The 23,494-nt window shown below is 36.3% G+C and overlaps 2 protein-coding genes and 2 long non-coding RNA genes across 5 annotated transcripts; all 4 read right to left on the bottom strand.

The window, feature by feature from the left end:
• Nucleotides 1–10,073: 10,073 nt before the first annotated feature.
• On the bottom strand, nt 10,074–10,575 carry LOC145203243 (uncharacterized). Its single transcript, XR_013853344.1, has 3 exons — nt 10,474–10,575; nt 10,167–10,193; nt 10,074–10,104 (listed from the first exon to the last, which is right to left on the bottom strand). It is a non-coding gene; the product is annotated as an uncharacterized LOC145203243 (long non-coding RNA).
• A 562-nt stretch (nt 10,576–11,137) lies between these two features.
• LOC145213077 (uncharacterized) lies at nt 11,138–14,608 on the bottom strand. The gene is made up of 12 exons (XM_080081349.1): nt 14,593–14,608; nt 14,297–14,323; nt 14,203–14,229; nt 13,916–14,068; nt 13,220–13,330; nt 12,924–12,950; nt 12,830–12,856; nt 12,543–12,695; nt 11,847–11,957; nt 11,551–11,577; nt 11,457–11,483; nt 11,138–11,322 (listed from the first exon to the last, which is right to left on the bottom strand). The coding sequence occupies exons 1-12, from the start codon at nt 14,606–14,608 to the stop codon at nt 11,138–11,140; spliced, it is 891 nt and encodes a 296-aa protein (XP_079937475.1).
• An 842-nt stretch (nt 14,609–15,450) lies between these two features.
• LOC145209461 (uncharacterized) lies at nt 15,451–17,372 on the bottom strand. Of its 2 annotated transcripts, XM_080079744.1 has the most exons (7): nt 17,337–17,372; nt 17,025–17,051; nt 16,933–16,959; nt 16,646–16,798; nt 15,953–16,063; nt 15,647–15,673; nt 15,451–15,580 (listed from the first exon to the last, which is right to left on the bottom strand). In XM_080079744.1, exons 1-7 carry the CDS (start codon nt 17,350–17,352, stop codon nt 15,543–15,545), a joined length of 399 nt encoding a protein of 132 aa, XP_079935870.1. In that variant the 5' UTR covers nt 17,353–17,372; the 3' UTR covers nt 15,451–15,542. The 2 variants fall into 2 exon arrangements, with proteins under 2 accessions (XP_079935870.1, XP_079935869.1); XM_080079743.1 differs by having other exon boundaries at nt 15,451–15,673.
• A 719-nt stretch (nt 17,373–18,091) lies between these two features.
• On the bottom strand, nt 18,092–23,241 carry LOC145203232 (uncharacterized). Its single transcript, XR_013853343.1, has 3 exons — nt 23,230–23,241; nt 23,137–23,163; nt 18,092–18,152 (listed from the first exon to the last, which is right to left on the bottom strand). It is a non-coding gene; the product is annotated as an uncharacterized LOC145203232 (long non-coding RNA).
• Between the last annotated feature and the right edge of the window lie 253 nt (nt 23,242–23,494).

Consider the following 23,494-nt stretch of genomic DNA (forward strand, 5'->3'; position numbering starts at 1 on the left):
AATAACAACATGCCCTTCAGGAACGGGGACTTAAAACAACTTAAAACATCCGTCATGTTTCCATTTTTAGTAACTGATGTTCTATCTTTTCATATTCTTTGAAAATAACACCACTCATTGCATCAAAACTTGATATTTTGCAACTTTTATGTCCTTCAAATGACAACGAACATGAGCTAAACCTGGGTAAGATCGCTACTGTTAATAAACTACAGCCCGAACCTAGCTGACTGCCAAACTAAAAGTCGGGCCAAAAGCGGTACTGAGGTTTGCACGACTAGTAACATTTGAAGAGAAAAAACGTTTTGGATGCGCGCCAAGTCATGGACGTTGACTGTCACCAGAACCATGGAAAGGTCGCAAAACAGTCACAGCAGCAAGGTTTGCTAATTTGTGGTAAGTGGCGCACGCAAAATCTTAATCGTAATTTGCATAAAAAATACTTGTGGTTAGCGCTATTGCGTTTGGTCTGAGGTTTCGTAATAATAATAACAGTGAAATTAACCTAAAACCCAGTTCATTATGGTAAAATTACTTACCAACCCTACCCCAATTTCAAAGTAATTTCAAATGACTGCGCTCTTTACGTCATCTGCCTGAAATTTCTTACGTTAGTAGCTCTTCCAACAAAAAACGTTTCAAGGAAAATTAATGGACAAAGATACGTGAACGACCGCTAACAGCCCAGTGCATAAAAATTTAGCCCCTTCAAACAAGTTAAGATTCTGTCATTTAAATTTTTATTTTGTTTGACATGTCCTTTACAAGTGGAACGCGAACTGTACCCGAGCTTTATTTATAAGGTTTGTCCCAACGAACATTACCGCCTTTCTGTACAATTTGCTGTAACTAACAAACACAATGCAAATTGTATACCATGTCCACAATACGAAAATGATCAAATGCGTTTGTTGAACTTTACACTGTTTGTGAAAAAAAAATCAAAATCAAAAAAATTCTTGATACTGATTTGCAGCCCAAGCTGGAAAAGAATCGCAATTTGCTTCAATATTATGTTAGCGACTAGAGAGAGTAATAAAGTACCATTTGAAATGGAATTCAAAACATGACTTGACTTATGCAGTAAATCTGTTATTCGACACTGCAAACTTTATCGTTCAAATCTTACGGGCGGCAACAGACCTAATGCTGTTCAGGCAAATTGTAAAATATTTATGAGGACATTGCAGGCACAGAAAAGTAATCGTCGGTAAAGGTCTAGCGCCTCATGTGCATAAAACAGACATTCAACGTTTTTAGAATTGTTATCATTGCAAAGGATGTCAAGATTGACACAAAAAACAAAAACCGTTAATGATCATTCACAAACGACCTCTACCTTTATTTAAACTTTTGTATTATTTTTTTTCAATAAATTCTAAAACAATTCCTTAAGTCAACGTCGACTAGCGCCAAAAATTGATCTCTAGTTTATTGCGGAATTAAAAATTACACACAAGTTGTTAAAACTAAACTACACACCAAAACAATTATTAATTAAAGAATATGACATTAATTTAAAAACGTTTTAATTCAAGATTTAAATCTATGAAGTCTATGCAAAATTATTGCATGACACTTATAAAAGCCATAATCATCGTCGAAATTACAACTTGCTAAGCAGGAATCCCGCGAACAGAATGATCATCATGACAAGAAACATAAGATTCACTTTGCATGATCCGCTGGTTGTGGTAACTAGAAAACAAGTAATAAAATTGTTGCACTTCAAATCCTGTGAGCTCTAGTTTGAAAGATGTCGGTTTGAAATATATACTATTTGCAAACATTCAAATCGTAAACCAAACACACGACATAGCGTGCACCTGTTTTGTTGGTGGGATATACATGGCCTAAAAAACATAAAGTTGCCACAGGGAAATTATTGTTACCTCTGGGCAAAAAAAGGTTTGCAACAAATAACGTAGAGCTTTTATGACAATTGCAAAACTAGACACGGCTTATAGTTACCTAGTCCGTTAGTTGGATCGGGGTTGTCTAGAAAACAAACATTAAAATTGTTACAGGAGGGCCTATGTAAATACGGTATTGTTTTTTACCTGCTCCACTGCCTGAGTTGCAACCATCTGGAAGCACAAAACAAAACTATTAGAACAAATATGTTTACTCATAAGTGTTACCCCAAATTTTTCACGCATTTATTAATTTACAAAAAAATGTTACGACACAAATGTGGCTAAGCGTCAAGTCAGGCCGGAACTCTTTTTTTGAAATCGATGCACTAGCCGGACCCAAAGAGCCAAGTACGACTTACAACTCTGGTTTGCAGAGGAGTAAATGTTAGACCCATTTCATTAAACAATTTAATTTATACAAATCACTGATTTTAATGTGTAGAATGTCTTTTCTTACCTGTGTTGCAAACCATAGTGCATGCACTTCCACCTGCGGTGTTGACACATCCAGCAGTAACTGGAATACCTCCACATGCCCTTGCAGCATTTGTGGCCGTACCGCCGGCGACTTTAAAGCAATAACATTCTGAGTTTTTTCTTTTAGAAGAATAAATACAAAAATGGAGATTTTTAATTACCATTTTGCCTAACGTAGAGACCTACTTCACTTTGACAAGCTTAAAGTTAATGTTCAATTGTATTTATCATCACATTTGACACCAGCACAAATCTATTTAATTGGTACTTTAGTCTTTTAGGGGGTCGACAACCGTTTTAACCTAAGCACGTATACGGCCTTTATCCACTTCTCACGGAACCTTAACAGTAGAAAGTATAACAAGCCTAAACGAAATATATGGTTCAATTTACGACCACCTTTGAGACCAGCACAATTGTATTTTATTGGCAATTAAATCTTTTACAGCAGGGTTCGGTAACTGTTTTAAAACTGAAATTTTATCGCGTTCCGCTTTTTAAATGGCAAATGTGTGGCAATAAAACTTTTACTACAAAAACATGGCCTTCTCCCGCAGACAATAGAATGGAATTCTTGCTTCTGATTAAATAAATATTTAGACTGTTCTTTTTTTGAAAAAAAACAAAAACAAGTAAAAAGCCTGAAAATCACGGAAATGTATATTTTGCCTTACTTGAACAGACATCGACAGTTTCTGTAAAACGCAAACATGTGCTGGGCTGTCGATAAAAAGTGGTAAAACAAATAATTACGTACAAAGAAATCTAAACACTCACCGGGTATGGTGCTAGTAACGGCCCTACAGTAGTCGAACCCAGGACAATCAATAAGATGAGTTGCAGCCGGGTTTGGACCTCTACATGTTGGTTGTCCTATGCCCGGTTGTGGAAAGTCAGTAAAACTGCAACTGTAACATCTGAGTCCAGAAGCTGGAAAATCATGATGTTGTGGTTATGTTTGTCAGCCAATACTTTGAGTTATAAAAGATTGATTTTTCCATCAAGTTAGCATTTTCAGAGAAAGGTACACCTGCAAACCTTATCTGGTTAGTTTAATGTTAAAAGTTAAGAACAACATGCTCAGTTTAATGTTCGTTAACTTTTAATCATAGGCCAAAACGCATAACCTACACTTACCAGTTGAGCCAAACGAAAGCACTGTCAAAACTAACAAACTCAAGTTGTCCATGTTTTAATTAAAAACCCTAAACTTTGTAAAATCTGAAAATGGTTTGAATGTAAATCAAGTATAAAAAACTACACATTTCTAGTAACATTTCTAAAAGTTCCTCTCAATTTTGTTCAAAAATTTTGTTCAATATATAACTATTTATTAAGCATGTCTCCGGTTGCAAGTGTTTATCAGCCATTAAACTCCCCAAGAAACCATATGGTTTGAAATCCAAGCGAGTAATAAATATATGAAACCATTTCCGATCAGCTGTTTAAATCACACACGTCATAACACGGTCCAAAACGAAAAAAATGTTATTTTTTTTAACATTTCCACATGGTGACGCTAGGGGACTGTGGAGAGTTGCACCATTAATTGTACTGACTGGGCTTGGGCAGGAACTTGGCCGAATGGCTTGGCGCTCCTGACCCACATAAAAAATCTTGATCGGGATTCGTCCTCGGGAGTGTCCTGGGTTCGAACCCCGTAAAAAAAATGTACTGACTGGGCTCTGAGATCCCAAAACTTTATTTTCAGGTGAAAAGTAACTTTTCTTTATTATTGTCAATCATTCGCCGTAAAAGGAAATTTGAAACGGAATTTTTGGATTCGAAAAAAAATTTTGTTTCGAATAACGTTTTGCAAAACAAAATTTCGTTTTTGTGTTGGGTTTGAAAACGAAATACAATTTGGTTTAGGTTGCAAGAAATATAAAAAGAAAATAAATAAATACTACAGAATTTGTGGGAATAAATGAAATTGTGACATAATTATCAGCCAATTTTGACATACTTGAGATTTTTGATGCGACTGTGAAAATTAAAGCGCGCTGACGGACAGAGAATAATCTGTTTTTCACAGGCCAACTACAAATTTTTGTCATTTACAGTCTGCAAAGTTTCGGTTTAACATAAATTTGAAGTTTTTTTTACATTTTCACATGATTAATATAAATTTAAACGGGTTTAACAAGCGGACTTAGCGAATATCTTGACTTGCCCTCACATAGAAGTAGATAAAGTTGCATCTCTATTATTATTTCTAATCGACAAACCAATTTTGTTCGATGTGCTTTAATTACTTTTTATTTAACATACGTTGATTACCCCTGAGTAAATTATTCGAACAAGCAAATGACAGCATGTCAACCTAGTTGTGGCCATTATCTACCGTCTGGGGAAGTTTTGTCCAAATCTACCAAAGATTTCATGCCAAAAAATAACTTACAACATTCGGCATGTTTCACTTTTTGGTAAATGATGTTCCATCTTCTCATGTTCTTTTGACAATAACAACACGCATCGCATCAAAACTTGATCTAGTCAACTTAACTAACACGAGCTCAAAGAAACCTACAATATCGTTGCTATGTAACGATGTAATTGTTTTAAATTAACAAATATATTTTTAACCTGGGTAAGATCGCTACCGTTAATAAACTACAACCCCAACCTAGCTGCCTGCAAAACTAAAAGTCGGGCCCAAAGCGGTACTAAGGTTTGCACGACCTGTAAAAAAAATATATAGATATATATATACTTACGGTTAGGGCTATTAGGGTTGGTCTGTTTCATAATAATAATAACAATATATACAGATCTGTTCATAAGTTTAATGGTTAAAATAGCGGCCCAAATAGACGTAAAAAGCGACATGCTTTATTGTTCAAACGTTTTGCTCATGCCATCATTAGTGATATGAGGGCCACATTATATAAACGGGTGTAACTGAATTTTTTTCATCATATAAACGGGTGAAATATTTTACACTGTTTGTTAAGTGACACAAGTTTGAAATGTAGACTTATAAAAGTTGCATTCAAAAGCTGTTTACAAAACTTTGACATGTGAGATATAAGCCTTTGCTGCAGTATAAGTTTGAACAATGCATAAAAGCCAAAGAGAGTTTCATAATTTGACTTAACGGCTTGTGGCAGTGCGAGAGTTTGAAATAGTCGGGAAGCAAAACAAAACCTGCGTTCTCACTGCGTCATATGCAGCAACAATAAAAGTGGAATGTTTGCGGTTCGTTGCAATGCACTGAGGCTTGAAGGAGACAAAACCAGAGATCGCTGATCTCGTACAACTACAACCTGACGCATAGTTTTCTTTATACGACAAACTTTGCTAACTAATTCTCGAATCAAACCACACCCGGATCTCTTATGTTAAATAGCCTAGACTACGGTTTGTAAACCACGGTGCAAAAGACACTACAATTTCCACGACTTGTCGTATTTAACAAGAAAAGAGGCGCCTAAAGTTCGATTACTTTGGACGGCGTTGTTGTATGGCTTAAACCCCTAATGAGCTCTAATACTGGGCAATAACTTAACCATTAGTAGTAAACGCATTTAAGTTAAGAGTTAAACACCATATTTCGTAATAATTTTGATTAAATTTTGATTGTAGGCTTTGTCTCAAGAATATCAACAATCTAAAATGTAGCGAATAAACCCAATGAAATTTATGTATAAGTGGCTAATAGTAAGCGAATGCATTTATTATTTTGTGCATTGTTGGTTGGGGTAATTCTCACCAGTTTACCACAAAACTACAAACCAAGTTTTAAAAATACGTTGAAAATCGGTCAAAATGAGCTCATGACATTTGGTAAGTCTTGTGATTTGTAGAAAACAAGATATTTAAAAAAACGTATTTAATTTTCGGCGTTGCTTGTGGCAGTAGGAGAGGTAAAAACAGTCGAGGAGCAAAACTTGAGCTTGTGGTCAAGCTGGGATGTTTGGGGCCCGGTGCAGGGCACTGGGGCGTGGAGGGAGGCTGAACTGAAGATGGCTGAACTTGTAAGGCTGGCAACAAATATTACAGTGATGTAAGTTATAATGTGCAAAGTTTTCCAAAACCGAAGAAACGTACGACACTACCAACACTTGTTAAAATGACTGTGGGCCGATAAAGCCACGGTTTATAAACTAAGGCAAAGATTTTATATTTATTCCAAAAAAAACTTAACTGTCGAACAATAAAAACAATAAAACGAGAAGGGTGGCTTGGCATATATTGCCATTGCACATGCCCTGTGACCTATATATTTATGTATATATATATATCCTACTGTAGCGGCCTCTCTCACTATGATTATCGTCTTGCATACCACAGCGAACCGGACAGATTGTCTTCTTTCTTAACTCTCGTCTTATGCGGCGTATTCGCACGGTAGAGCTACTAACACTGAGCTTTGGCTGTGGCCCGGTCTGGGAATTTCTGGTAGGTGGCGCAACGGAGCATAGGCGTTTATGGTGCTGACTCAGCAATTTGGGGTTATAATAAGAATGATTGCTGAGTCAGCACCATAAACACCTATGCTCCGTTGCCCCACCTACCAAACCGGACCCCAGCCAAAGTTCAGTGTTAGTAGTTCTACCTATTCGCACATTGTGTTATTCCATAAGATGTACCTCGAATAAACACCTCACTGCACTACACTTATTTCGTAATGAGTCCCAAATCACCCACTCTCTTTTACAATCTTAGTTATTTCTGCAAGCAGAAACTTATGGGTCCCCTACTCAAGCAAAGTTGGAAATAATGCATTTTACAAAATAATCATGATAAATTTAGGTGCTTTAAGTTGAAACAAGGCAATAAAAAGTTTGCAGAAATAACATGTTATACGAGGTACTATATACACAAGTCGCATTCAATTCAGCATTTTTTCACCTGTTTTAGGTTTTAAGTGGCTGTACACCAACTGCGTATTGCGTCAACGTGCGTAAACGCACGCGAAAAGCGTTCGGTAATCTGACGATTGTAATTAGACCGAATTTACGTTCCGAAAGTGGCTGCGTTTCTAAACACAGGATCCGAACGATGCGACTTTTCGCTTGAGTGCGTCCAACTCCAAATCAGTTGTTTGGCTGTAAAAAAGAGTAGGTGATCGAAGAAGCTATTTTCGCGCATTTAGGCCATCACGGAACTGTGGGGATTTCAATATTGCTGAATTTAAACACACGGCAGTGCTGTATTAAGGGTCTGCTGGCCTGCAGGCACAATTTATAAGTGGCCCGAAAATCAGGATTGCCAACTAAAAAATTAGAATTATCAGTGTTGTCAACTCATTCTACTGATTTCAAAGTGGCTTGGATTTTTGACTGGCCTGTAGGCAGGTGCCTGCCTAATGGTTAATCCGGCATTGACACACGGGCCAATAAAAGTAATTCAAAATGTTTACAATCAACATTATCCAACCGTTCCTTCGATTTGCTGGTGCTAATCTTGCGGAAATAAAGATGGCAGTACAATAACAACGCTATAGTGGAAAATAAATCGCCAAACGTTTGTATTGTTTTTCTGAAACAAAGCAGACACAACAAAAAGTGCATACATAATACGTATGTTTCAGAGTAACACAGTAAGCTATACCAGAAATGAACAAGCACCGTAAGGTTTTTGTTGTATTTTTACAGACTGCTTCATACTTTGCAGGGTAAAACATAACAATCGACACCTATACAAGGTAAAATGAACAAACTGTCCAAATTTTATTCATTTTAACGCTATTAAAAAACTTCACCTAATTTAGGGGGTTAGTGGGGTAAATATTGGGACTGCAGGGTGAAACACAATAATCAAAACCTGTAAAGGGGAAAATGAACAAGCTGTTCAAATTTCATCCAATTCTGATATTCTTTAAAACATTCACCCATTTTAGGGGGCTAGTGGGGTACATATTTGAGCTACAGGGTGAAACACAACAATCGACACCTTAAAATGACACAATGAACAAACTGTCCAAATTTTATCTAATTCGAAAATTATTTCAAATAATCACCCATTTCAAGGGGCTAGTGGGGTAAATATTGGGGCTACAGGGTGAATGGCACAATCAACAGTAAAAGCGCAACGTCGGTGAAAGCGCAACTATAACATCTGACTCCGAAAGCTGGAAAATTATCTTTTTGTGGTTATTTTTGTCAACTGATACTTTGAGTTATAAAAAAATGATTTTACTAACAAATAATCATTTTCAGACAAAGGTGCATCTGCAAACCTCAGCTGATTAGTTTAATGTTGGTTAAGTTTTGATCATTGGGCAAATCGCTGTACCTGGACTTACCGGTTGAGCCAAACGAAAGCACTGCCAAAAGCAATAAACTCAAGTTGTCCATGTTTCACTTCAAAATCCTATTCTTTGCAAAACCTGAATTTTTTTTACAGTGAATGTAAATCAAACCTTTTTTTAACATCTCTATACTTGCAAATATTTATTTGCTCTAAAATTTCGAAAGAAAACAAATCGTTTAAAAATCGAAGCTGAGGATAAATATTTGAAATCATTTCTGATCAGCAGTTTAAATCATACACGTCCTGCAAAAGAGATCTTTAAAGTACATTTAATCTGCGTAAACCGATTTCCTAAGTCAGGAAGTAAATTCCTAAGACATCTGCCTTTATCAAAGAATTTCTTGAAGCTGATTTGCAGTTCAAGTTGTAAAAGAATTGCTATTTATTTTCATATTATGCTGCAGGATAAGAGAAAGTAATCAAGTACTCCTTAAAATTGAATTCCAGGCATAACTTGACTTATTCAGTAAAACTGTTATTCAATACTGCAAACTTATCGTTGAAATCTTACTGGCGGCAACATACCTAATTCTGTTCAGGTAAATTGTAAAATATTTATGAGGCCATTGCAGGCACAGAAAAGTAATCGTCGGTAAGATCTCTAGCGCCCCATGCGCATAAAACATACTTTCAAGTTTTCCAGAAGTGTTATTCTTGCAAACGATTTGTCAAAAATGACACAAAAAACAAAAATCGTTTAATCATTACTCACAGACCACCTCTACCTTTACTTAACCATTTGTAATTTTGTTTTCAATATATTCTAAAACAACCCCTCCCTAAAGTAGCGCCAAATTAGAACTCCATTTTATTGCAAAATTTCAAACATTACACACAAGATGTTAAAAGCACATTAAAACAATTATTCACAGTACGCCAGGCCCATTGAAGGCGCTATACCGAATCATCTGCATCTTAAAACAATTATTAAACTTAAAAATGTTTTATTTTAAGATTTAAATTTAAGAAATTTGTGCTATGCGTTTTTTTAAAAGGTTTAAACAGTCTTAAAACAAAATTATTGGATGACACTTTAGCTCTATTTACAAAAGCCCTCATTTTCGAAATTACAACTTGTTAAACAGGAATCCAGCAACCAGAGCCAGCATCATGACAAGAAAGTTAAGATTCACTTTGCACGATCCGCTGGTTGTATTAACTAGAAAACAAGCAATAAAATTGTTGCACTTCAAATCCTGTGAGCTCTAGTTTGAAATATGTCGGTTTGAATATATACTATTTGCAAACATTCAAACCCTAAACCAAACACACGACATAGCGTGCACCTGTCTCGTTGGTAGGATACACATGGCCTAAAAAACATAAAGCTGTCACAGGGAAATTATTGTTACCTCTGGGCAGAAAAATGTTTGCAATAAATAAAACTTTTATGAGAATTGCAAAACTAGACACGGCTTATAGTTACCTGGTCCGTTAGTTGGATCGGGACTGTCTAGAAAACAAACATTGAAATTGTTACAGGAGAGCCTATGAAAATACCGTATTGTTTTTTACCTGTTCCACTGCCTGAGTTGCAACCATCTGGAAAGCACAAAACAAAACTATTAGAACAAATATGTTTACTCGTAAGTGTTTCCCCAAATTTATCAGGCTTTTATTGATTTACCAAAACAAAGTTACGACACAAATGTGACAAAGCGTTAAGTCAGGTCCGAACTCTTTTTTAAAATCGATTCACTAGCACGACCCCAATAGCCAAGTAAGACATATATCTCTGGTTTGCCAAGAACTATAAGTCTGACTACTTAGATTAAACTGCGTAAATTACTTCTTTTAAAAGGCGCACAATGTCTTTTCTTACCTGTGTTGCAAACCATAGTGCATGTACTTCCACCTGCGGTGTTGACACATCCAGCAGTATCTGGAATACCTCCACATGTCCTTGCAACAGTTGTTGTCGTAATGCCGCCGGCTAAAAAGCAACAACATTCTGAGTTTAGTCTTAAGAAGAATTAAATCGAAAAGACAGATTTTTTATGAACTCTTGCCTACTGTAGAAACCTAGTACACTTTAACAGGCCTAAAAAATTCTTTGATTATATTTATGACCATATTTTACACCAGCACAAATCTATTTAATTGGTAATTTAGTCTTTTACTACAGTGGTCGACAACCGCTTTGACCCAAACACGTATGCGGCCTCCATCCACTTCTCACAGGCCCTTACGAAAATGTTAGGAACGTAAAAAAGGAAACAAGAAACGTTAAAAAGGAATTAGAACTCTTGTAGTTCGATTTTTTGTCAGTTTTGGAGTTAGATCATTTTTAACGTCAGAAACACGAGTGTTTATTATCGTGCTAGATCCATTAAGCAGTCAGGTGAAATACAATAGATTTTGACATAAAAACTATTTAATTACCTAATATAACATATTGTACCTAGATTTATTTTCAGAATAGAAAGTTAAGTACTTGAAAGAACACACCATTTACTTAAAACAATGATTTGGTTTAAGATTTTGTGTCAATTACTTGCACAGAAGGCTAAACACATACCCATAACGGTGGCAGTTATAGCCGTGCAATATTCGACCCCAGGACAATCAATCAGATGAGTTTCAGCCGGGTTTGGACCTCTACATGTTGGTTCTCCTGTACCCGGGGGTGGGACGTCAGTAAAAAAGCAACTGTAACATCTGAGTCCTGTAGCTGGAAAATCATGATGTTGTGGTTATGTTGGTAACCGATAATTTCGATTCATAAAATATTGTGTTTTTTTTTCATAGTGTAAGTGTTGTTTTTCCAATTGTAAGAAAAGCGAAACCATACACTTTATAGTTTACCCGGTTGGTTAGTTGGATCGGGACTGTCTGGAAAACAAACATTGAAATTGTTACAGGAAAGCCTTGTTAAGTACATACCGTATTTGCTTTTTACCTGCTCCACTGCCTGAGTTGCAACCATCTGTAAAGCACAAAACAAAACTCTTAGCACAAATATTTTTGCCCATAAATGTTTTTCCTAATATTATCAGGCTTTAATAGATTTGCTAAGAAAAGGTTACGACCAAAATGTGGCAAAGCGTTAAGTCAGGCCAGATTTAACTGTTTGTTTTGATTAAATTTTGAACTTGACCCGAAGAGCCTACTGTAGTCTAACTAACAAATTTGGTTTGCGGAAGGTACAAGATAGACAGTTTGACTCAAGATTTATGTACAATGCTGTTTTCTCACCTGTGTTGCAGACCATAGTGCATAAATTTACACCTGCGGTGCTGACACAACCGGTAATACCTGGAAAACCCCCGCAAGTCCTTGTAACAGTTGTTGTCGTAATGCCGGCGACTGAAAAGCAACAACATTTTGAGTTTAGTCTTAAGAAGAATTTTATCGAAAAGACAGATTTTTTATGAACTTTTGCCTACTATAGAGACCTAGTACACTTCAACAGGCCTAAAATTTGTTTGATTATATTTATGACCATATTTTACACCAGCACAAATCTATTTAATTAGTAATTAAGTCTTTTACTACAGTGGTCGACAACCGTTTTGACCCAAACACGTATACGGCCTCCATCCACTTCTCACAGACCCTTACGAAAATGTTAGGAACGTAAAAAAAGGAAACAAGGAACGTAAAAAAGGAATTAGAACTCTTGTAGTTAGATTTTTTGTCAGTTTTGGAGTTAGATCATTTTTAACGTCAGAAACACGAGTGTTTAATATCGTGCTAGATCCATTAAGCAGTCAGGTGAAATACAATAGATTTTGACATAAAAACTATTTAATTACCTAATATAACATATTGTACCTAGATTTATTTTCAGAATAGAAAGTTAAGTACTTGAAAGAACACACCATTTACTTAAAACAATGATTTGGTTTAAGATTTTGTGTCAATTACTTGCACAGAAGGCTAAACACATACCCATAACGGTGGCAGTTATAGCCGTGCAATATTCGACCCCAGGACAATCAATAAGATGAGTTTCAGCCGGGTTTGGACCTCTACATGTTGGTTCTCCTGTACCCGGGGGTGGGACGTCAGTAAAAAAGCAACTGTAACATCTGAGTCCTGTAGCTGGAAAATCATGATGTTGTGGTTATGTTGGTAACCGATAATTTCGATTCATAAAATATTGTGTTTTTTTTTCATAGTGTAAGTGTTGTTTTTCCAATTGTAAGAAAAGCGAAACCATACACTTTATAGTTTACCCGGTTGGTTAGTTGGATCGGGACTGTCTGGAAAACAAACATTGAAATTGTTACAGGAAAGCCTTGTTAAGTACATACCGTATTTGCTTTTTACCTGCTCCACTGCCTGAGTTGCAACCATCTGTAAAGCACAAAACAAAACTCTTAGCACAAATATTTTTGCCCATAAATGTTTTTCCTAATATTATCAGGCTTTAATAGATTTGCTAAGAAAAGGTTACGACCAAAATGTGGCAAAGCGTTAAGTCAGGCCAGATTTAACTGTTTGTTTTGATTAAATTTTGAACTTGACCCGAAGAGCCTACTGTAGTCTAACTAACAAATTTGGTTTGCGGAGGGTACAAGATAGACAGTTTGACTCAAGATTTATGTACAATGCTGTTTTCTCACCTGTGTTGCAGACCATAGTGCATAAATTTACACCTGCGGTGCTGACACAACCGGTAATACCTGGAAAACCCCCGCAAGTCCTTGTAACAGTTGTTGTCGTAATGCCGGCGACTGAAAAGCAACAACATTTTGAGTTTAGTCTTAAGAAGAATTTTATCGAAAAGACAGATTTTTTATGAACTTTTGCCTACTATAGAGACCTAGTACACTTCAACAGGCCTAAAATTTGTTTGATTATATTTATGACCATATTTTACACCAGCACAAATCTATTTAATTAGTAATTAAGTCTTTTACTACAGTGGTCGACAACCGTTTTGACCCAAACACGTATACGGCCTCCATCCACTTCTCACAGACCCTTACGAAAATGTTAGGAACGTAAAAAAAGGAAACAAGGAACGTAAAAAAGGAATTAGAACTCTTGTAGTTAGATTTTTTGTCAGTTTTGGAGTTAGATCATTTTTAACGTCAGAAACACGAGTGTTTAATATCGTGCTAGATCCATTAAGCAGTCAGGTGAAATACAATAGATTTTGACATAAAAACTATTTAATTACCTAATATAACATATTGTACCTAGATTTATTTTCAGAATAGAAAGTTAAGTACTTGAAAGAACACACCATTTACTTAAAACAATGATTTGGTTTAAGATTTTGTGTCAATTACTTGCACAGAAGGCTAAACACATACCCATAACGGTGGCAGTTATAGCCGTGCAATATTCGACCCCAGGACAATCAATAAGATGAGTTTCAGCCGGGTTTGGACCTCTACATGTTGGTTCTCCTGTACCCGGGGGTGGGACGTCAGTAAAAAAGCAACTGTAACATCTGAGTCCTGTAGCTGGAAAATCATGATGTTGTGGTTATGTTGGTAACCGATAATTTCGATTCATAAAATATTGTGTTTTTTTTTCATAGTGTAAGTGTTGTTTTTCCAATTGTAAGAAAAGCGAAACCATACACTTTATAGTTTACCCGGTTGGTTAGTTGGATCGGGACTGTCTGGAAAACAAACATTGAAATTGTTACAGGAAAGCCTTGTTAAGTACATACCGTATTTGCTTTTTACCTGCTGCACTGCCTGAGTTGCAACCATCTGTAAAGCACAAAACAAAACTCTTAGCACAAATATTTTTGCCCATAAATGTTTTTCCTAATATTATCAGGCTTTAATAGATTTGCTAAGAAAAGGTTACGACCAAAATGTGGCAAAGCGTTAAGTCAGGCCAGATTTAACTGTTTGTTTTGATTAAATTTTGAACTTGACCCGAAGAGCCTACTGTAGTCTAACTAACAAATTTGGTTTGCGGAGGGTACAAGATAGACAGTTTGACTCAAGATTTATGTACAATGCTGTTTTCTCACCTGTGTTGCAGACCATAGTGCATAAATTTACACCTGCGGTGCTGACACAACCGGTAATACCTGGAAAACCCCCGCAAGTCCTTGTAACAGTTGTTGTCGTAATGCCGGCGACTGAAAAGCAACAACATTTTGAGTTTAGTCTTAAGAAGAATTTTATCGAAAAGACAGATTTTTATGAACTTTTGCCTACTATAGAGACCTAGTACACTTCAACAGGCCTAAAATTTGTTTGATTATATTTATGACCATATTTTACACCAGCACAAATCTATTTAATTAGTAATTAAGTCTTTTACTACAGTGGTCGACAACTGTTTTGACCCAAACACGTATACGGCCTCCATCCACTTCTCACAGACCCTTACGAAAATGTTAGGAACGTAAAAAAGGAATTAGAACTCTTGTAGTTAGATTTTTTGTCAGTTTTGGAGTTAGATCATTTTTAACGTCAGAAACACGAGTGTTTAATATCGTGCTAGATCCATTAAGCAGTCAGGTGAAATACAATAGATTTTGACATAAAAACTATTTAATTACCTAATATAACATATTGTACCTAGATTTATTTTCAGAATAGAAAGTTAAGTACTTGAAAGAACACACCATTTACTTAAAACAATGATTTGGTTTAAGATTTTGTGTCAATTACTTGCACAGAAGGCTAAACACATACCCATAACGGTGGCAGTTATAGCCGTGCAATATTCGACCCCAGGACAATCAATAAGATGAGTTTCAGCTGGGTTTGGACCTCTACATGTTGATTCTCCTGTACCCGGGGGTAGGACGTCAGTAAAAAAGCAACTGTAACATCTGAATCCTGTAGCTGGAAAATCATGATGTTGTGGTTATGTTGGTAACCGATAATTTCGATTGAAAAAACATTGTTGTTGTTTTTTCATAGTGTAAGTGTTGTTTTTCCAATTGTAAGAAAAGCGAAACCATACACTTTATAGTTTACCCGGTTGGTTAGTTGGATCGGGACTGTCTGGAAAACAAACATTGAAATTGTTACAGGAAAGCCTTGTTAAGTAAATACCGTATTTGTTTTTACCTGTTCCACTGCCTGAGTTGCAACCATCTGGAAGCACAAAACAAAACTACTAGAACAAATATGTTTACTCGTAAGTGTTTCCCCAAATTTATCAGGCTTTTATTGATTTACCAAAAAAAAGTTACGACACAAATGTGACAAAGCGTTAAGTCAGGTCCGAACTCTTTTTTAAAATCGATTCACTAGCACGACCCCAATAGCCAAGTAAGACATACATCTCTGGTTTGCCAAGAACTACAAGTCTGACTACTTAGATTAAACTGCGTAAATTACTTCTTTTAAAAGGCGCACAATGTCTTTTCTTACCTGTGTTGCAAACCATAGTGCATGTACTTCCACCTGCGGTGTTGACACATCCAGCAGTATCTGGAATACCTCCACATGTCCTTGCAACAGTTGTTGTCGTAATGCCGCCGACTAAAAAGCAACAACATTCTGAGTTTAGTCTTAAGAAGAATTAAATCGAAAAGACTGATTTTTTATGAACTCTTGCCTACTGTAGAAACCTAGTACACTTTAACAGGCCTAAAAAATTCTTTGATTATATTTATGACCATATTTTACACCAGCACAAATCTATTTAATTGGTAATTAAGTCTTTTACTACAGTGGTCGACAACCGTTTTGACCCAAACACGTATGCGGCCTCCATCCACTTCTCACAGGCCCTTACGAAATTGTTAGGAACGTAAAAAAAGGAAACAAGGAACGTAAAAAAGGAATTAGAACTCTTGTGGTTAGATTTTTTGTCAGTTTTGGAGATCATTTTTAACGTCAGAAACACGAGTGTTTAATATCGTGCTAAATCCATTAAGCAGTCAGGTGAAATACAATAGATTTTGACATAAAAACTATTTAATTACCTAATATAACATATTGTACCTAGATTTATTTTCAGAATAGAAAGTTAAGTACTTGAAAGAACACACCATTTACTTAAAACAATGATTTGGTTTAAGATTTTGTGTCAATTACTTGCACAGAAGGCTAAACACATACCCATAACGGTGGCAGTTATAGCCGTGCAATATTCGACCCCAGGACAATCAATCAGATGAGTTTCAGCCGGGTTTGGACCTCTACATGTTGATTCTCCTGTACCCGGGGGTGGGACGTCAGTAAAAAAGCAACTGTAACATCTGAGTCCTGTAGCTGGAAAATCATGATGTTGTGGTTATGTTGGTAACCGATAATTTCGATTCATAAAATATTGTGTTTTTTTTTCATAGTGTAAGTGTTGTTTTTCCAATTGTAAGAAAAGCGAAACCATACACTTTATAGTTCACCCGGTTGGTTAGTTGGATCGGGACTGTCTGGAAAACAAACATTGAAATTGTTACAGGAAAGCCTTGTTAAGTACATACCGTATTTGTTTTACCTGCTCCACTGCCTGAGTTGCAACCATCTGTAAAGCACAAAACAAAACTATTAGCACAAATATTTTTACTCGTAAGTGTTTCCCCAAATTTATCACGCTTTTATTGATTTACTAAAAAAAAGTTACGACACAAATGTGACAAAGCGTTAAGTCAGGCCGGAAATCAGCTCTTTTTTCAAACCGATTCACTAGCACGACCCCAATAGCCAAGTACGACTTGCAACTCTGGTTTGCCAAGGACTGCAAGTTAGACTACTTAGATAAAATTGCTTGAATTACTGCTTTAAAAAGGCGCACAATGTCTTTTCTTACCTGTGTTGCAAACCATAGTGCATGTACTTCCACCTGCGGTGTTGACACAACGAGAAGTGTCTGGGATACCTCCACATGCCCTCACAACACTTGTTACCGTAACGCCGAGGGCTGAAAAGCAACAAAATTCAGAGTTTTTTTTTTGTTTTAGATGAATAAAATCGAAAAGACAGATTTTTGTATAAACCCTTTGCTAACTGTAGGGACCTAGTGTTTGATTATATTTATCACCACATTTGACACCAGCACAAATCTATTTAATTGGTAATTTAGTTTTTTTTGCTACAGAGGTCGCTACCCGTTTTAACCCAAACACTGCCTTAATGCACTTCTCACGGCCCCTACAAAAATATTAGGAGTGTAAAAAAGGCAATCAAGAACGTAAAAAAGGAATTAGAACTTATGGAATTTTTGTCAGTTATGGAGTAAGATACTTTTAACTTGAGATACGCGAGTGTTTAAATCTGTTAAGCAGTTATTTAAAATACCACAGATTGGACTTAAAGTAATAGTACCAAGTAAATTACATAATATAGCATATTGTACCTAGATTTGGTTTCAGAATAGCAAGTTAAGTACCTTAAAGAACACACCATTCACTTACAGCGATGATATAGTTTAAGCTTTTGTGTTAATTACTTGCACAGAAGGCTAAACACATACCGGTAACGGTGTTAGTGATAGCCGTACAATAGTCGACCCCGGGACAATCCATAAGATGAGTTTCGGCCGGGTTTGGACCTCTACATGTTGGTTCTCCTATACCCGGTTGTGGAAAGTCAGTAAAACTGCAACTGTAACATCTGATTCCCAAAGCTGGAAAATCATGATGTTGTGGTTATGATTGTCAGCCGATACTTTGAGTTATAAAAGATTGATTTTTCCATCAAGTTAGCATTTTCAGACAAAGGTACACCTGCAAACCTTATCTGGTTAGTTTAATGTTAAAAGTTAAGAACAACATGCTCAGTTTAATGTTCGTTAACTTTTAATCATAGGCCAAAACGCATAACCTACACTTACCAGTTGAGCCAAACGAAAGCACTACCAAAACTAACAAACGCAAGTTGTCCATGTTTTAATTAAAAACCCTAATCTTTGTAAAATCTGAAATTTGTTTGAATGTAAATCAAGTATAAAAAACTACATATTTCTAATAACATTTCTAAAAATTCCTCTCAATTTTGTTCAATAATTTTGTTCAAAATATATCTATTTATTAAGCATGTCTCCGGTTGCAAGTGTTTATGAGCCATTAAACTCCCCAAGAAACCATATGGTTTGAAATCCAAGCCAGTAATAAATATATAAAACCATTTCCGATCAGCTGTTTAAATCACACACGTCATAGCACGGTCAAAAACGAAAAAAAATGTAAACGAAGTTTTCGTTATTTTTTTTTAACATTTCCACATGGTGACGCTAGGGGACTGTGGAGAGTTGCACCATTAATTGTACTGACTGCGCTTGGGCTGGAACTTGGCCCAATGGCCTGGCGCTCCTGACCCACATACAGACATAAAAAAGCTTGATCGGGATTCGTCCTCGGGAGTGTCCTGGGTTCGAACCCCGTGAAAAAAATGTACTGACTGGGCTCTGAGTATACGATCCCAAAACTTTATTATCAGGTGAAAAGTAACCTTTCTTTATTATTGCCAATCATTCGCCGTAAAAGGAAATTTGAAACAGAATTTTTGGATTCGAAATAAAATTTTGTTTCGAATAACGTTTTGCAAAACGAAATACAATTTGGTTTAGGTTGCACCAAGAAAATAAATAGATACTACAGAATTTGTGGGAATAAATGAAATTGTGACATAATTATCAGACAATTTCGACATACTTGAGATTTTTGATGCGACTGTGAAGTGCAATGATGTTATTTGGGTAGAAAACAGTTAATTTCAATGATTGCATTTTCACTTTAACAAGCCAATTCGAAATTTTATTCAAAAGATGTTTTACAAAACTTTAGTTATAGCTTGCAAAGTTTTAGGTTATTTCAGTCATCGAATCAAAAATGAGATCCCGCATCGTCATTATTTGCAGAGCATGACCAATAAAATTAAAGCGCGCTGACGGACAGAGAATAATCTGTTTTTCACACGCCAACTACAATTTTTGTCATTTACAGTCTGCAAAGTTGAACGGTTTTAACAAGCGGACTTAGCGAATATCTTGACTTGCGCTCACATGGAAGTAGATAAAGTTGCATCTCTATTATTATTTCTAATCGACAAACCAATTTTGTTCGATGTGCTTTAATTACTTTTTATTTAACATACGTTGATTAACCCAGAGTAAACCTTTTGAACAAGCAAATGACAGCATGTCAACCTAGTTGTGGCCATGATCTACCGTCTGTGAAAGTTTTATCCAAATCTACCAAAGATTTCATGCCAAAAAATAACTTACAACATTCGACATGTTTCACTTTTTGGTAAATGATGTTCCATCTTCTCATGTTCTTTTGACAATAACAACACGCATCGCATCAAAACTTCATATAGTCAACTTAACTAACACGAGCTCAAAGAAACCTACAATATCGTTGCTATGTAACGATGTAATTGTTTTAGATTAACAAATATATTTTTAACCTGGGTAAGATCGCTACTGTTAATAAACCACAGCCCCAACCTAGCTGACTGCAAAACTAAAGATCCGGTCAAAAGCAGTACTAAGGTTTGCACGACCTGCAGCATTTGAAGCGAAAAACAGAGTTTTGGGGGCGGGGGGTCATGGTCCTTGACTGTCACCAGACCGTAGATAGATCACAAAACAAAATGCTGGAGTTACTAACGTAGGATTCAGTAGCCAGGTTTGCTAATTTCCGGTAAGGGGCGCACGCAAAATCTTAAAGGCAGTTTGTGAAAAAAATACTTACGGTTAGGGCTATTAGGGTTGGTCTGTTTCGTAAAAATAATAACAATATATACGGATCTGTTCATAAGTTTAATGGTGAAAATAGCGGCCCAAATAGACGTAAAAAGCGACATGCTTTATTGTTCAAACGTTTCGGCAAATGCTCATCATCAGTGATATGAGGGCCACATCATATAAACGGGTGTAACTGAATTTTTTTCATCATATAAACGGGTGAAGTATTTTACACTGTTTGTTGAGTAACACAAGTTTGAAATGTAGACTTATAAAAGTTGCATTCAAAAGCTGTTTACAAAACTTTGACATGTGAGATATAAGCCTTTGCTGCAGTATAAGTTTTAACAATATATGAAAGCCAAAGACAGTTTCATAGTTTGGCTTAACGGCTTGTGGCAGTGCGAGAGAATACAAAACCTGCGTTCTCACTACTTCACATAGCGCAACAATAAAAGAGGAATGTTTGCGGTTCGTTGTAGGGCACTGAGGCTTGAAAGAAGTAGAACCAAAAATGGCTGAACTTGTACAACTATTGACGCATAGTTTGTTTAATACGACAAACTTTACTTACTAATTTTCGAAACAATCCACACCCGGCACTCCAGGCAAAAGCTTGTGGTAAATAGCCTAGCCTACTGTTTGTGAACCCCGACGCAAAAAAACTCTAAAATTTCCACGGCGTGCCGCAAAGAGAAAGGGAACGACTGAAGTTCGATTACTTCGGATGGCGTTCTTGTATGACCAAATTTTAGTAGGAAACGAAATTATTTTACTAAAAAATTAAACAAAGAAGGTTTAGGAACGATCGCTCAAACCTCAAATGCGTATTACTGCTGCCCAATTAGTAGTGAACGCATTTAAGTTAAGATTTAAACGCCATATTTCGTTTTAGTTTTGATTTCTTTCTTAATATTATAAGGTGACCAAATTTCATTATAGGCTTTGTTTCAACAAAATCAACAATCTAAAATCTGCCATTCCATGCAGTAAACATAATGCACCGAATCAACCCAACGAAATTTGTGTATATGTGGCAAATAGTAATCGAATTTAGTATGTATTGCATTGTTGGTTGAGGTAATTCTCACCACTTAACCACCAAATTATAAACCAAGCTTTAAAAATACGTTGAAAATTGGTCAAAATGTGATCATGACATTTGGTAAGTCTTGTGACATTGGGAATAGCATTCTTTGCCACGATTTGTAGAAAACAAGATATGTAAAAAAGCGCATCTAGTTTTCGGCGTTGCTTGTGGCAGTAGGAGAGGTAAAAATAGTCGATGAGCAAAACCCGGTGCAGGGCACTGGGGCGTGGAGGGAGGCTGAACTGAAGATGGCTGAACTTGTAAGGCTTGCAACAAATATTGCAATCATGTATAACGTGCAAAGTTTTCCCAAACCGAAGAAACGTACGCCACTACCAACACTTGTTAAAATCACTGTAGGCCGGTAAAGCCATGGTTTATAAACTAAGGCAAAGTTTGTATATTGATTCCAAAAAAACATAACTGTCGAACAATAAAAACAATAAAACTAGAAGGGTGGCTTGGCACATATTGCCATTGCACATACCCTGTGACCTATATATATCCTACTGTAACGGCCTCTCCCACTACGATTATCGTGTTCTTGCATACTACAGCGAACCGGACAGATTGCCTTCTTTCTTTAACTCTCGTCTGATGCGGCGTATTCGCACATTGTGTTATTCCATTAGGATGTACCTCGAATAAACACCTGGCTACACTACACTTATTTCGTAATGGGTCCAAAATCATCCACTGTCTTTTATAACCTTGGCTGTTTCTGCAAGCAAAAACTCATGGGTCCCCACACTCATGCAAAGTTGTAAATAATGCATTTTACAAAATAACTATAATAAATTTAGGTGCTATAAGTTTAAACAGGCCAATAATAAAGTATGCAGAAATAACATGTTATGCGAGGTATAACTACAAGTCGCATTTAATTCGGCAATTTTTCAGCTATCTTAGGGATTAAGTGGCTGTACACCAACTGCGTATTGCGTCAACGTGCGTAAATGCATGCATACGTCATGCGAAAAGCGGTTCGTAATCTGACGTTCGTAAACGGACCGAATTTACGTTCCGAAAGTGGCTGCGTTTGGTTCTATCCATGGCTCCGAACGATGCGACTTTTCGCTTGAGTGCGTCCAACTCCAAATCAGTTGTTTGGCTGTAAAAAAGAGTACCGCTTTGTTTCCCGGGAAGATTTTATTACTTGCATTTTTAGCTTGATGTATGTCGAGATTGAAGTCTTTTTGCCGATTTACAAATGAAACTTTGCGTCTTACTTCACTTTTATTCATTAGTCGAAACAACAGAACTTCAAATCTTTTGATTTGATCAATATAATTGATACTAATCAACCAATCTAATTGAGAAATATCTCTCAGTTTTGCTCTCTAGAAATACAACTAGACCAAAAATCGCATGCGTACGTCCGAAAAAAAAAGAACATGTTTTTCCGGACAAAACGCATGGTTCGCATTCAGTCTATGCTATGCAGTTATTCAAAAGGTTTAAACAATTAAAACAAAACTATTGGATGACAATCTATTTATAAAAGCTATCATCATCGTCGAAATTACATCTTGCTAAAAACAGAATCCAGCAAACAGAGCCGGCATCTTGACATGAAAGTTGAGTTTCACTTTGAACGATCCGCTTGTTGTGGTAACTGGAAAACAAGTAATAAAATTGCTGCAGTTCAAACCCTGTGAGGTCTAGTTTAAAATATGTTGGTTTAAATATATGTCTCGTTGGTAGGATTTGAATTGCTTAAAACCATAAAGCTGCCACAGGGAAATTGTTGTTACCTCTGGGCAGAAAAATGTTTGCAATAAATGAAACCTTTGTGAGAATTGCAAAATTAGACACAGACTTATAGTTTACCTGGTCCGTTAGTTGGATCGGGACTGTCTGGAAAAAAAAACATTAAAATTGTTACAGGAAAGCCTTGTTATGTAATTTGCGTATTTGTTTCACCTGTTCCACTGCCCGAGTTGCAACCATCTGGAAAACAGAAAATAAAACTGTCAGCACAAACATTTTTACCCATAAATGTTTCACAAACATTTATCACACTTTTAAAAATTAACAAAGAAAAGTTACGATAAAAATGTGGCAAAGCATAAAGTCAGGCCCGAATCAACTGTTTTGTTTTAATAAAATTTCGAACTCGACCGGAAGAGCCTAATCCGACTAACAAACTAGGTTTGCCGAAGACAAAGTTTGACTACACAGATAAAAT

This window comes from Phallusia mammillata, chromosome 1 (genome assembly GCF_965637545.1).
Source record: "Phallusia mammillata chromosome 1, kaPhaMamm4.hap1.1, whole genome shotgun sequence".
Lineage (NCBI taxonomy): Eukaryota > Metazoa > Chordata > Ascidiacea > Phlebobranchia > Ascidiidae > Phallusia > Phallusia mammillata.

Bases quoted from the DNA above. Each gene is read 5' to 3' on its own strand.
- LOC145213077 (XM_080081349.1), bottom strand. The intron at 13,331-13,915 runs GTATGTGTTTAG...GTTGCTTTTCAG, and splicing joins TATAACTGCCACCGTTATGG to TCGCCGGCATTACGACAACA. The intron at 12,951-13,219 runs GTGAGAAAACAG...TGTGCTTTACAG, and splicing joins CACTATGGTCTGCAACACAG to ATGGTTGCAACTCAGGCAGT.
- LOC145209461 (XM_080079743.1), bottom strand. The intron at 16,960-17,024 runs GTAAAACAAATA...TTTGTTTTCCAG, and splicing joins CAACTCAGGCAGTGGAGCAG to ACAGTCCCGATCCAACTAAC. The intron at 16,799-16,932 runs GTGAACTATAAA...ATGATTTTCCAG, and splicing joins CGATCCAACTAACCAACCGG to CTACAGGACTCAGATGTTAC.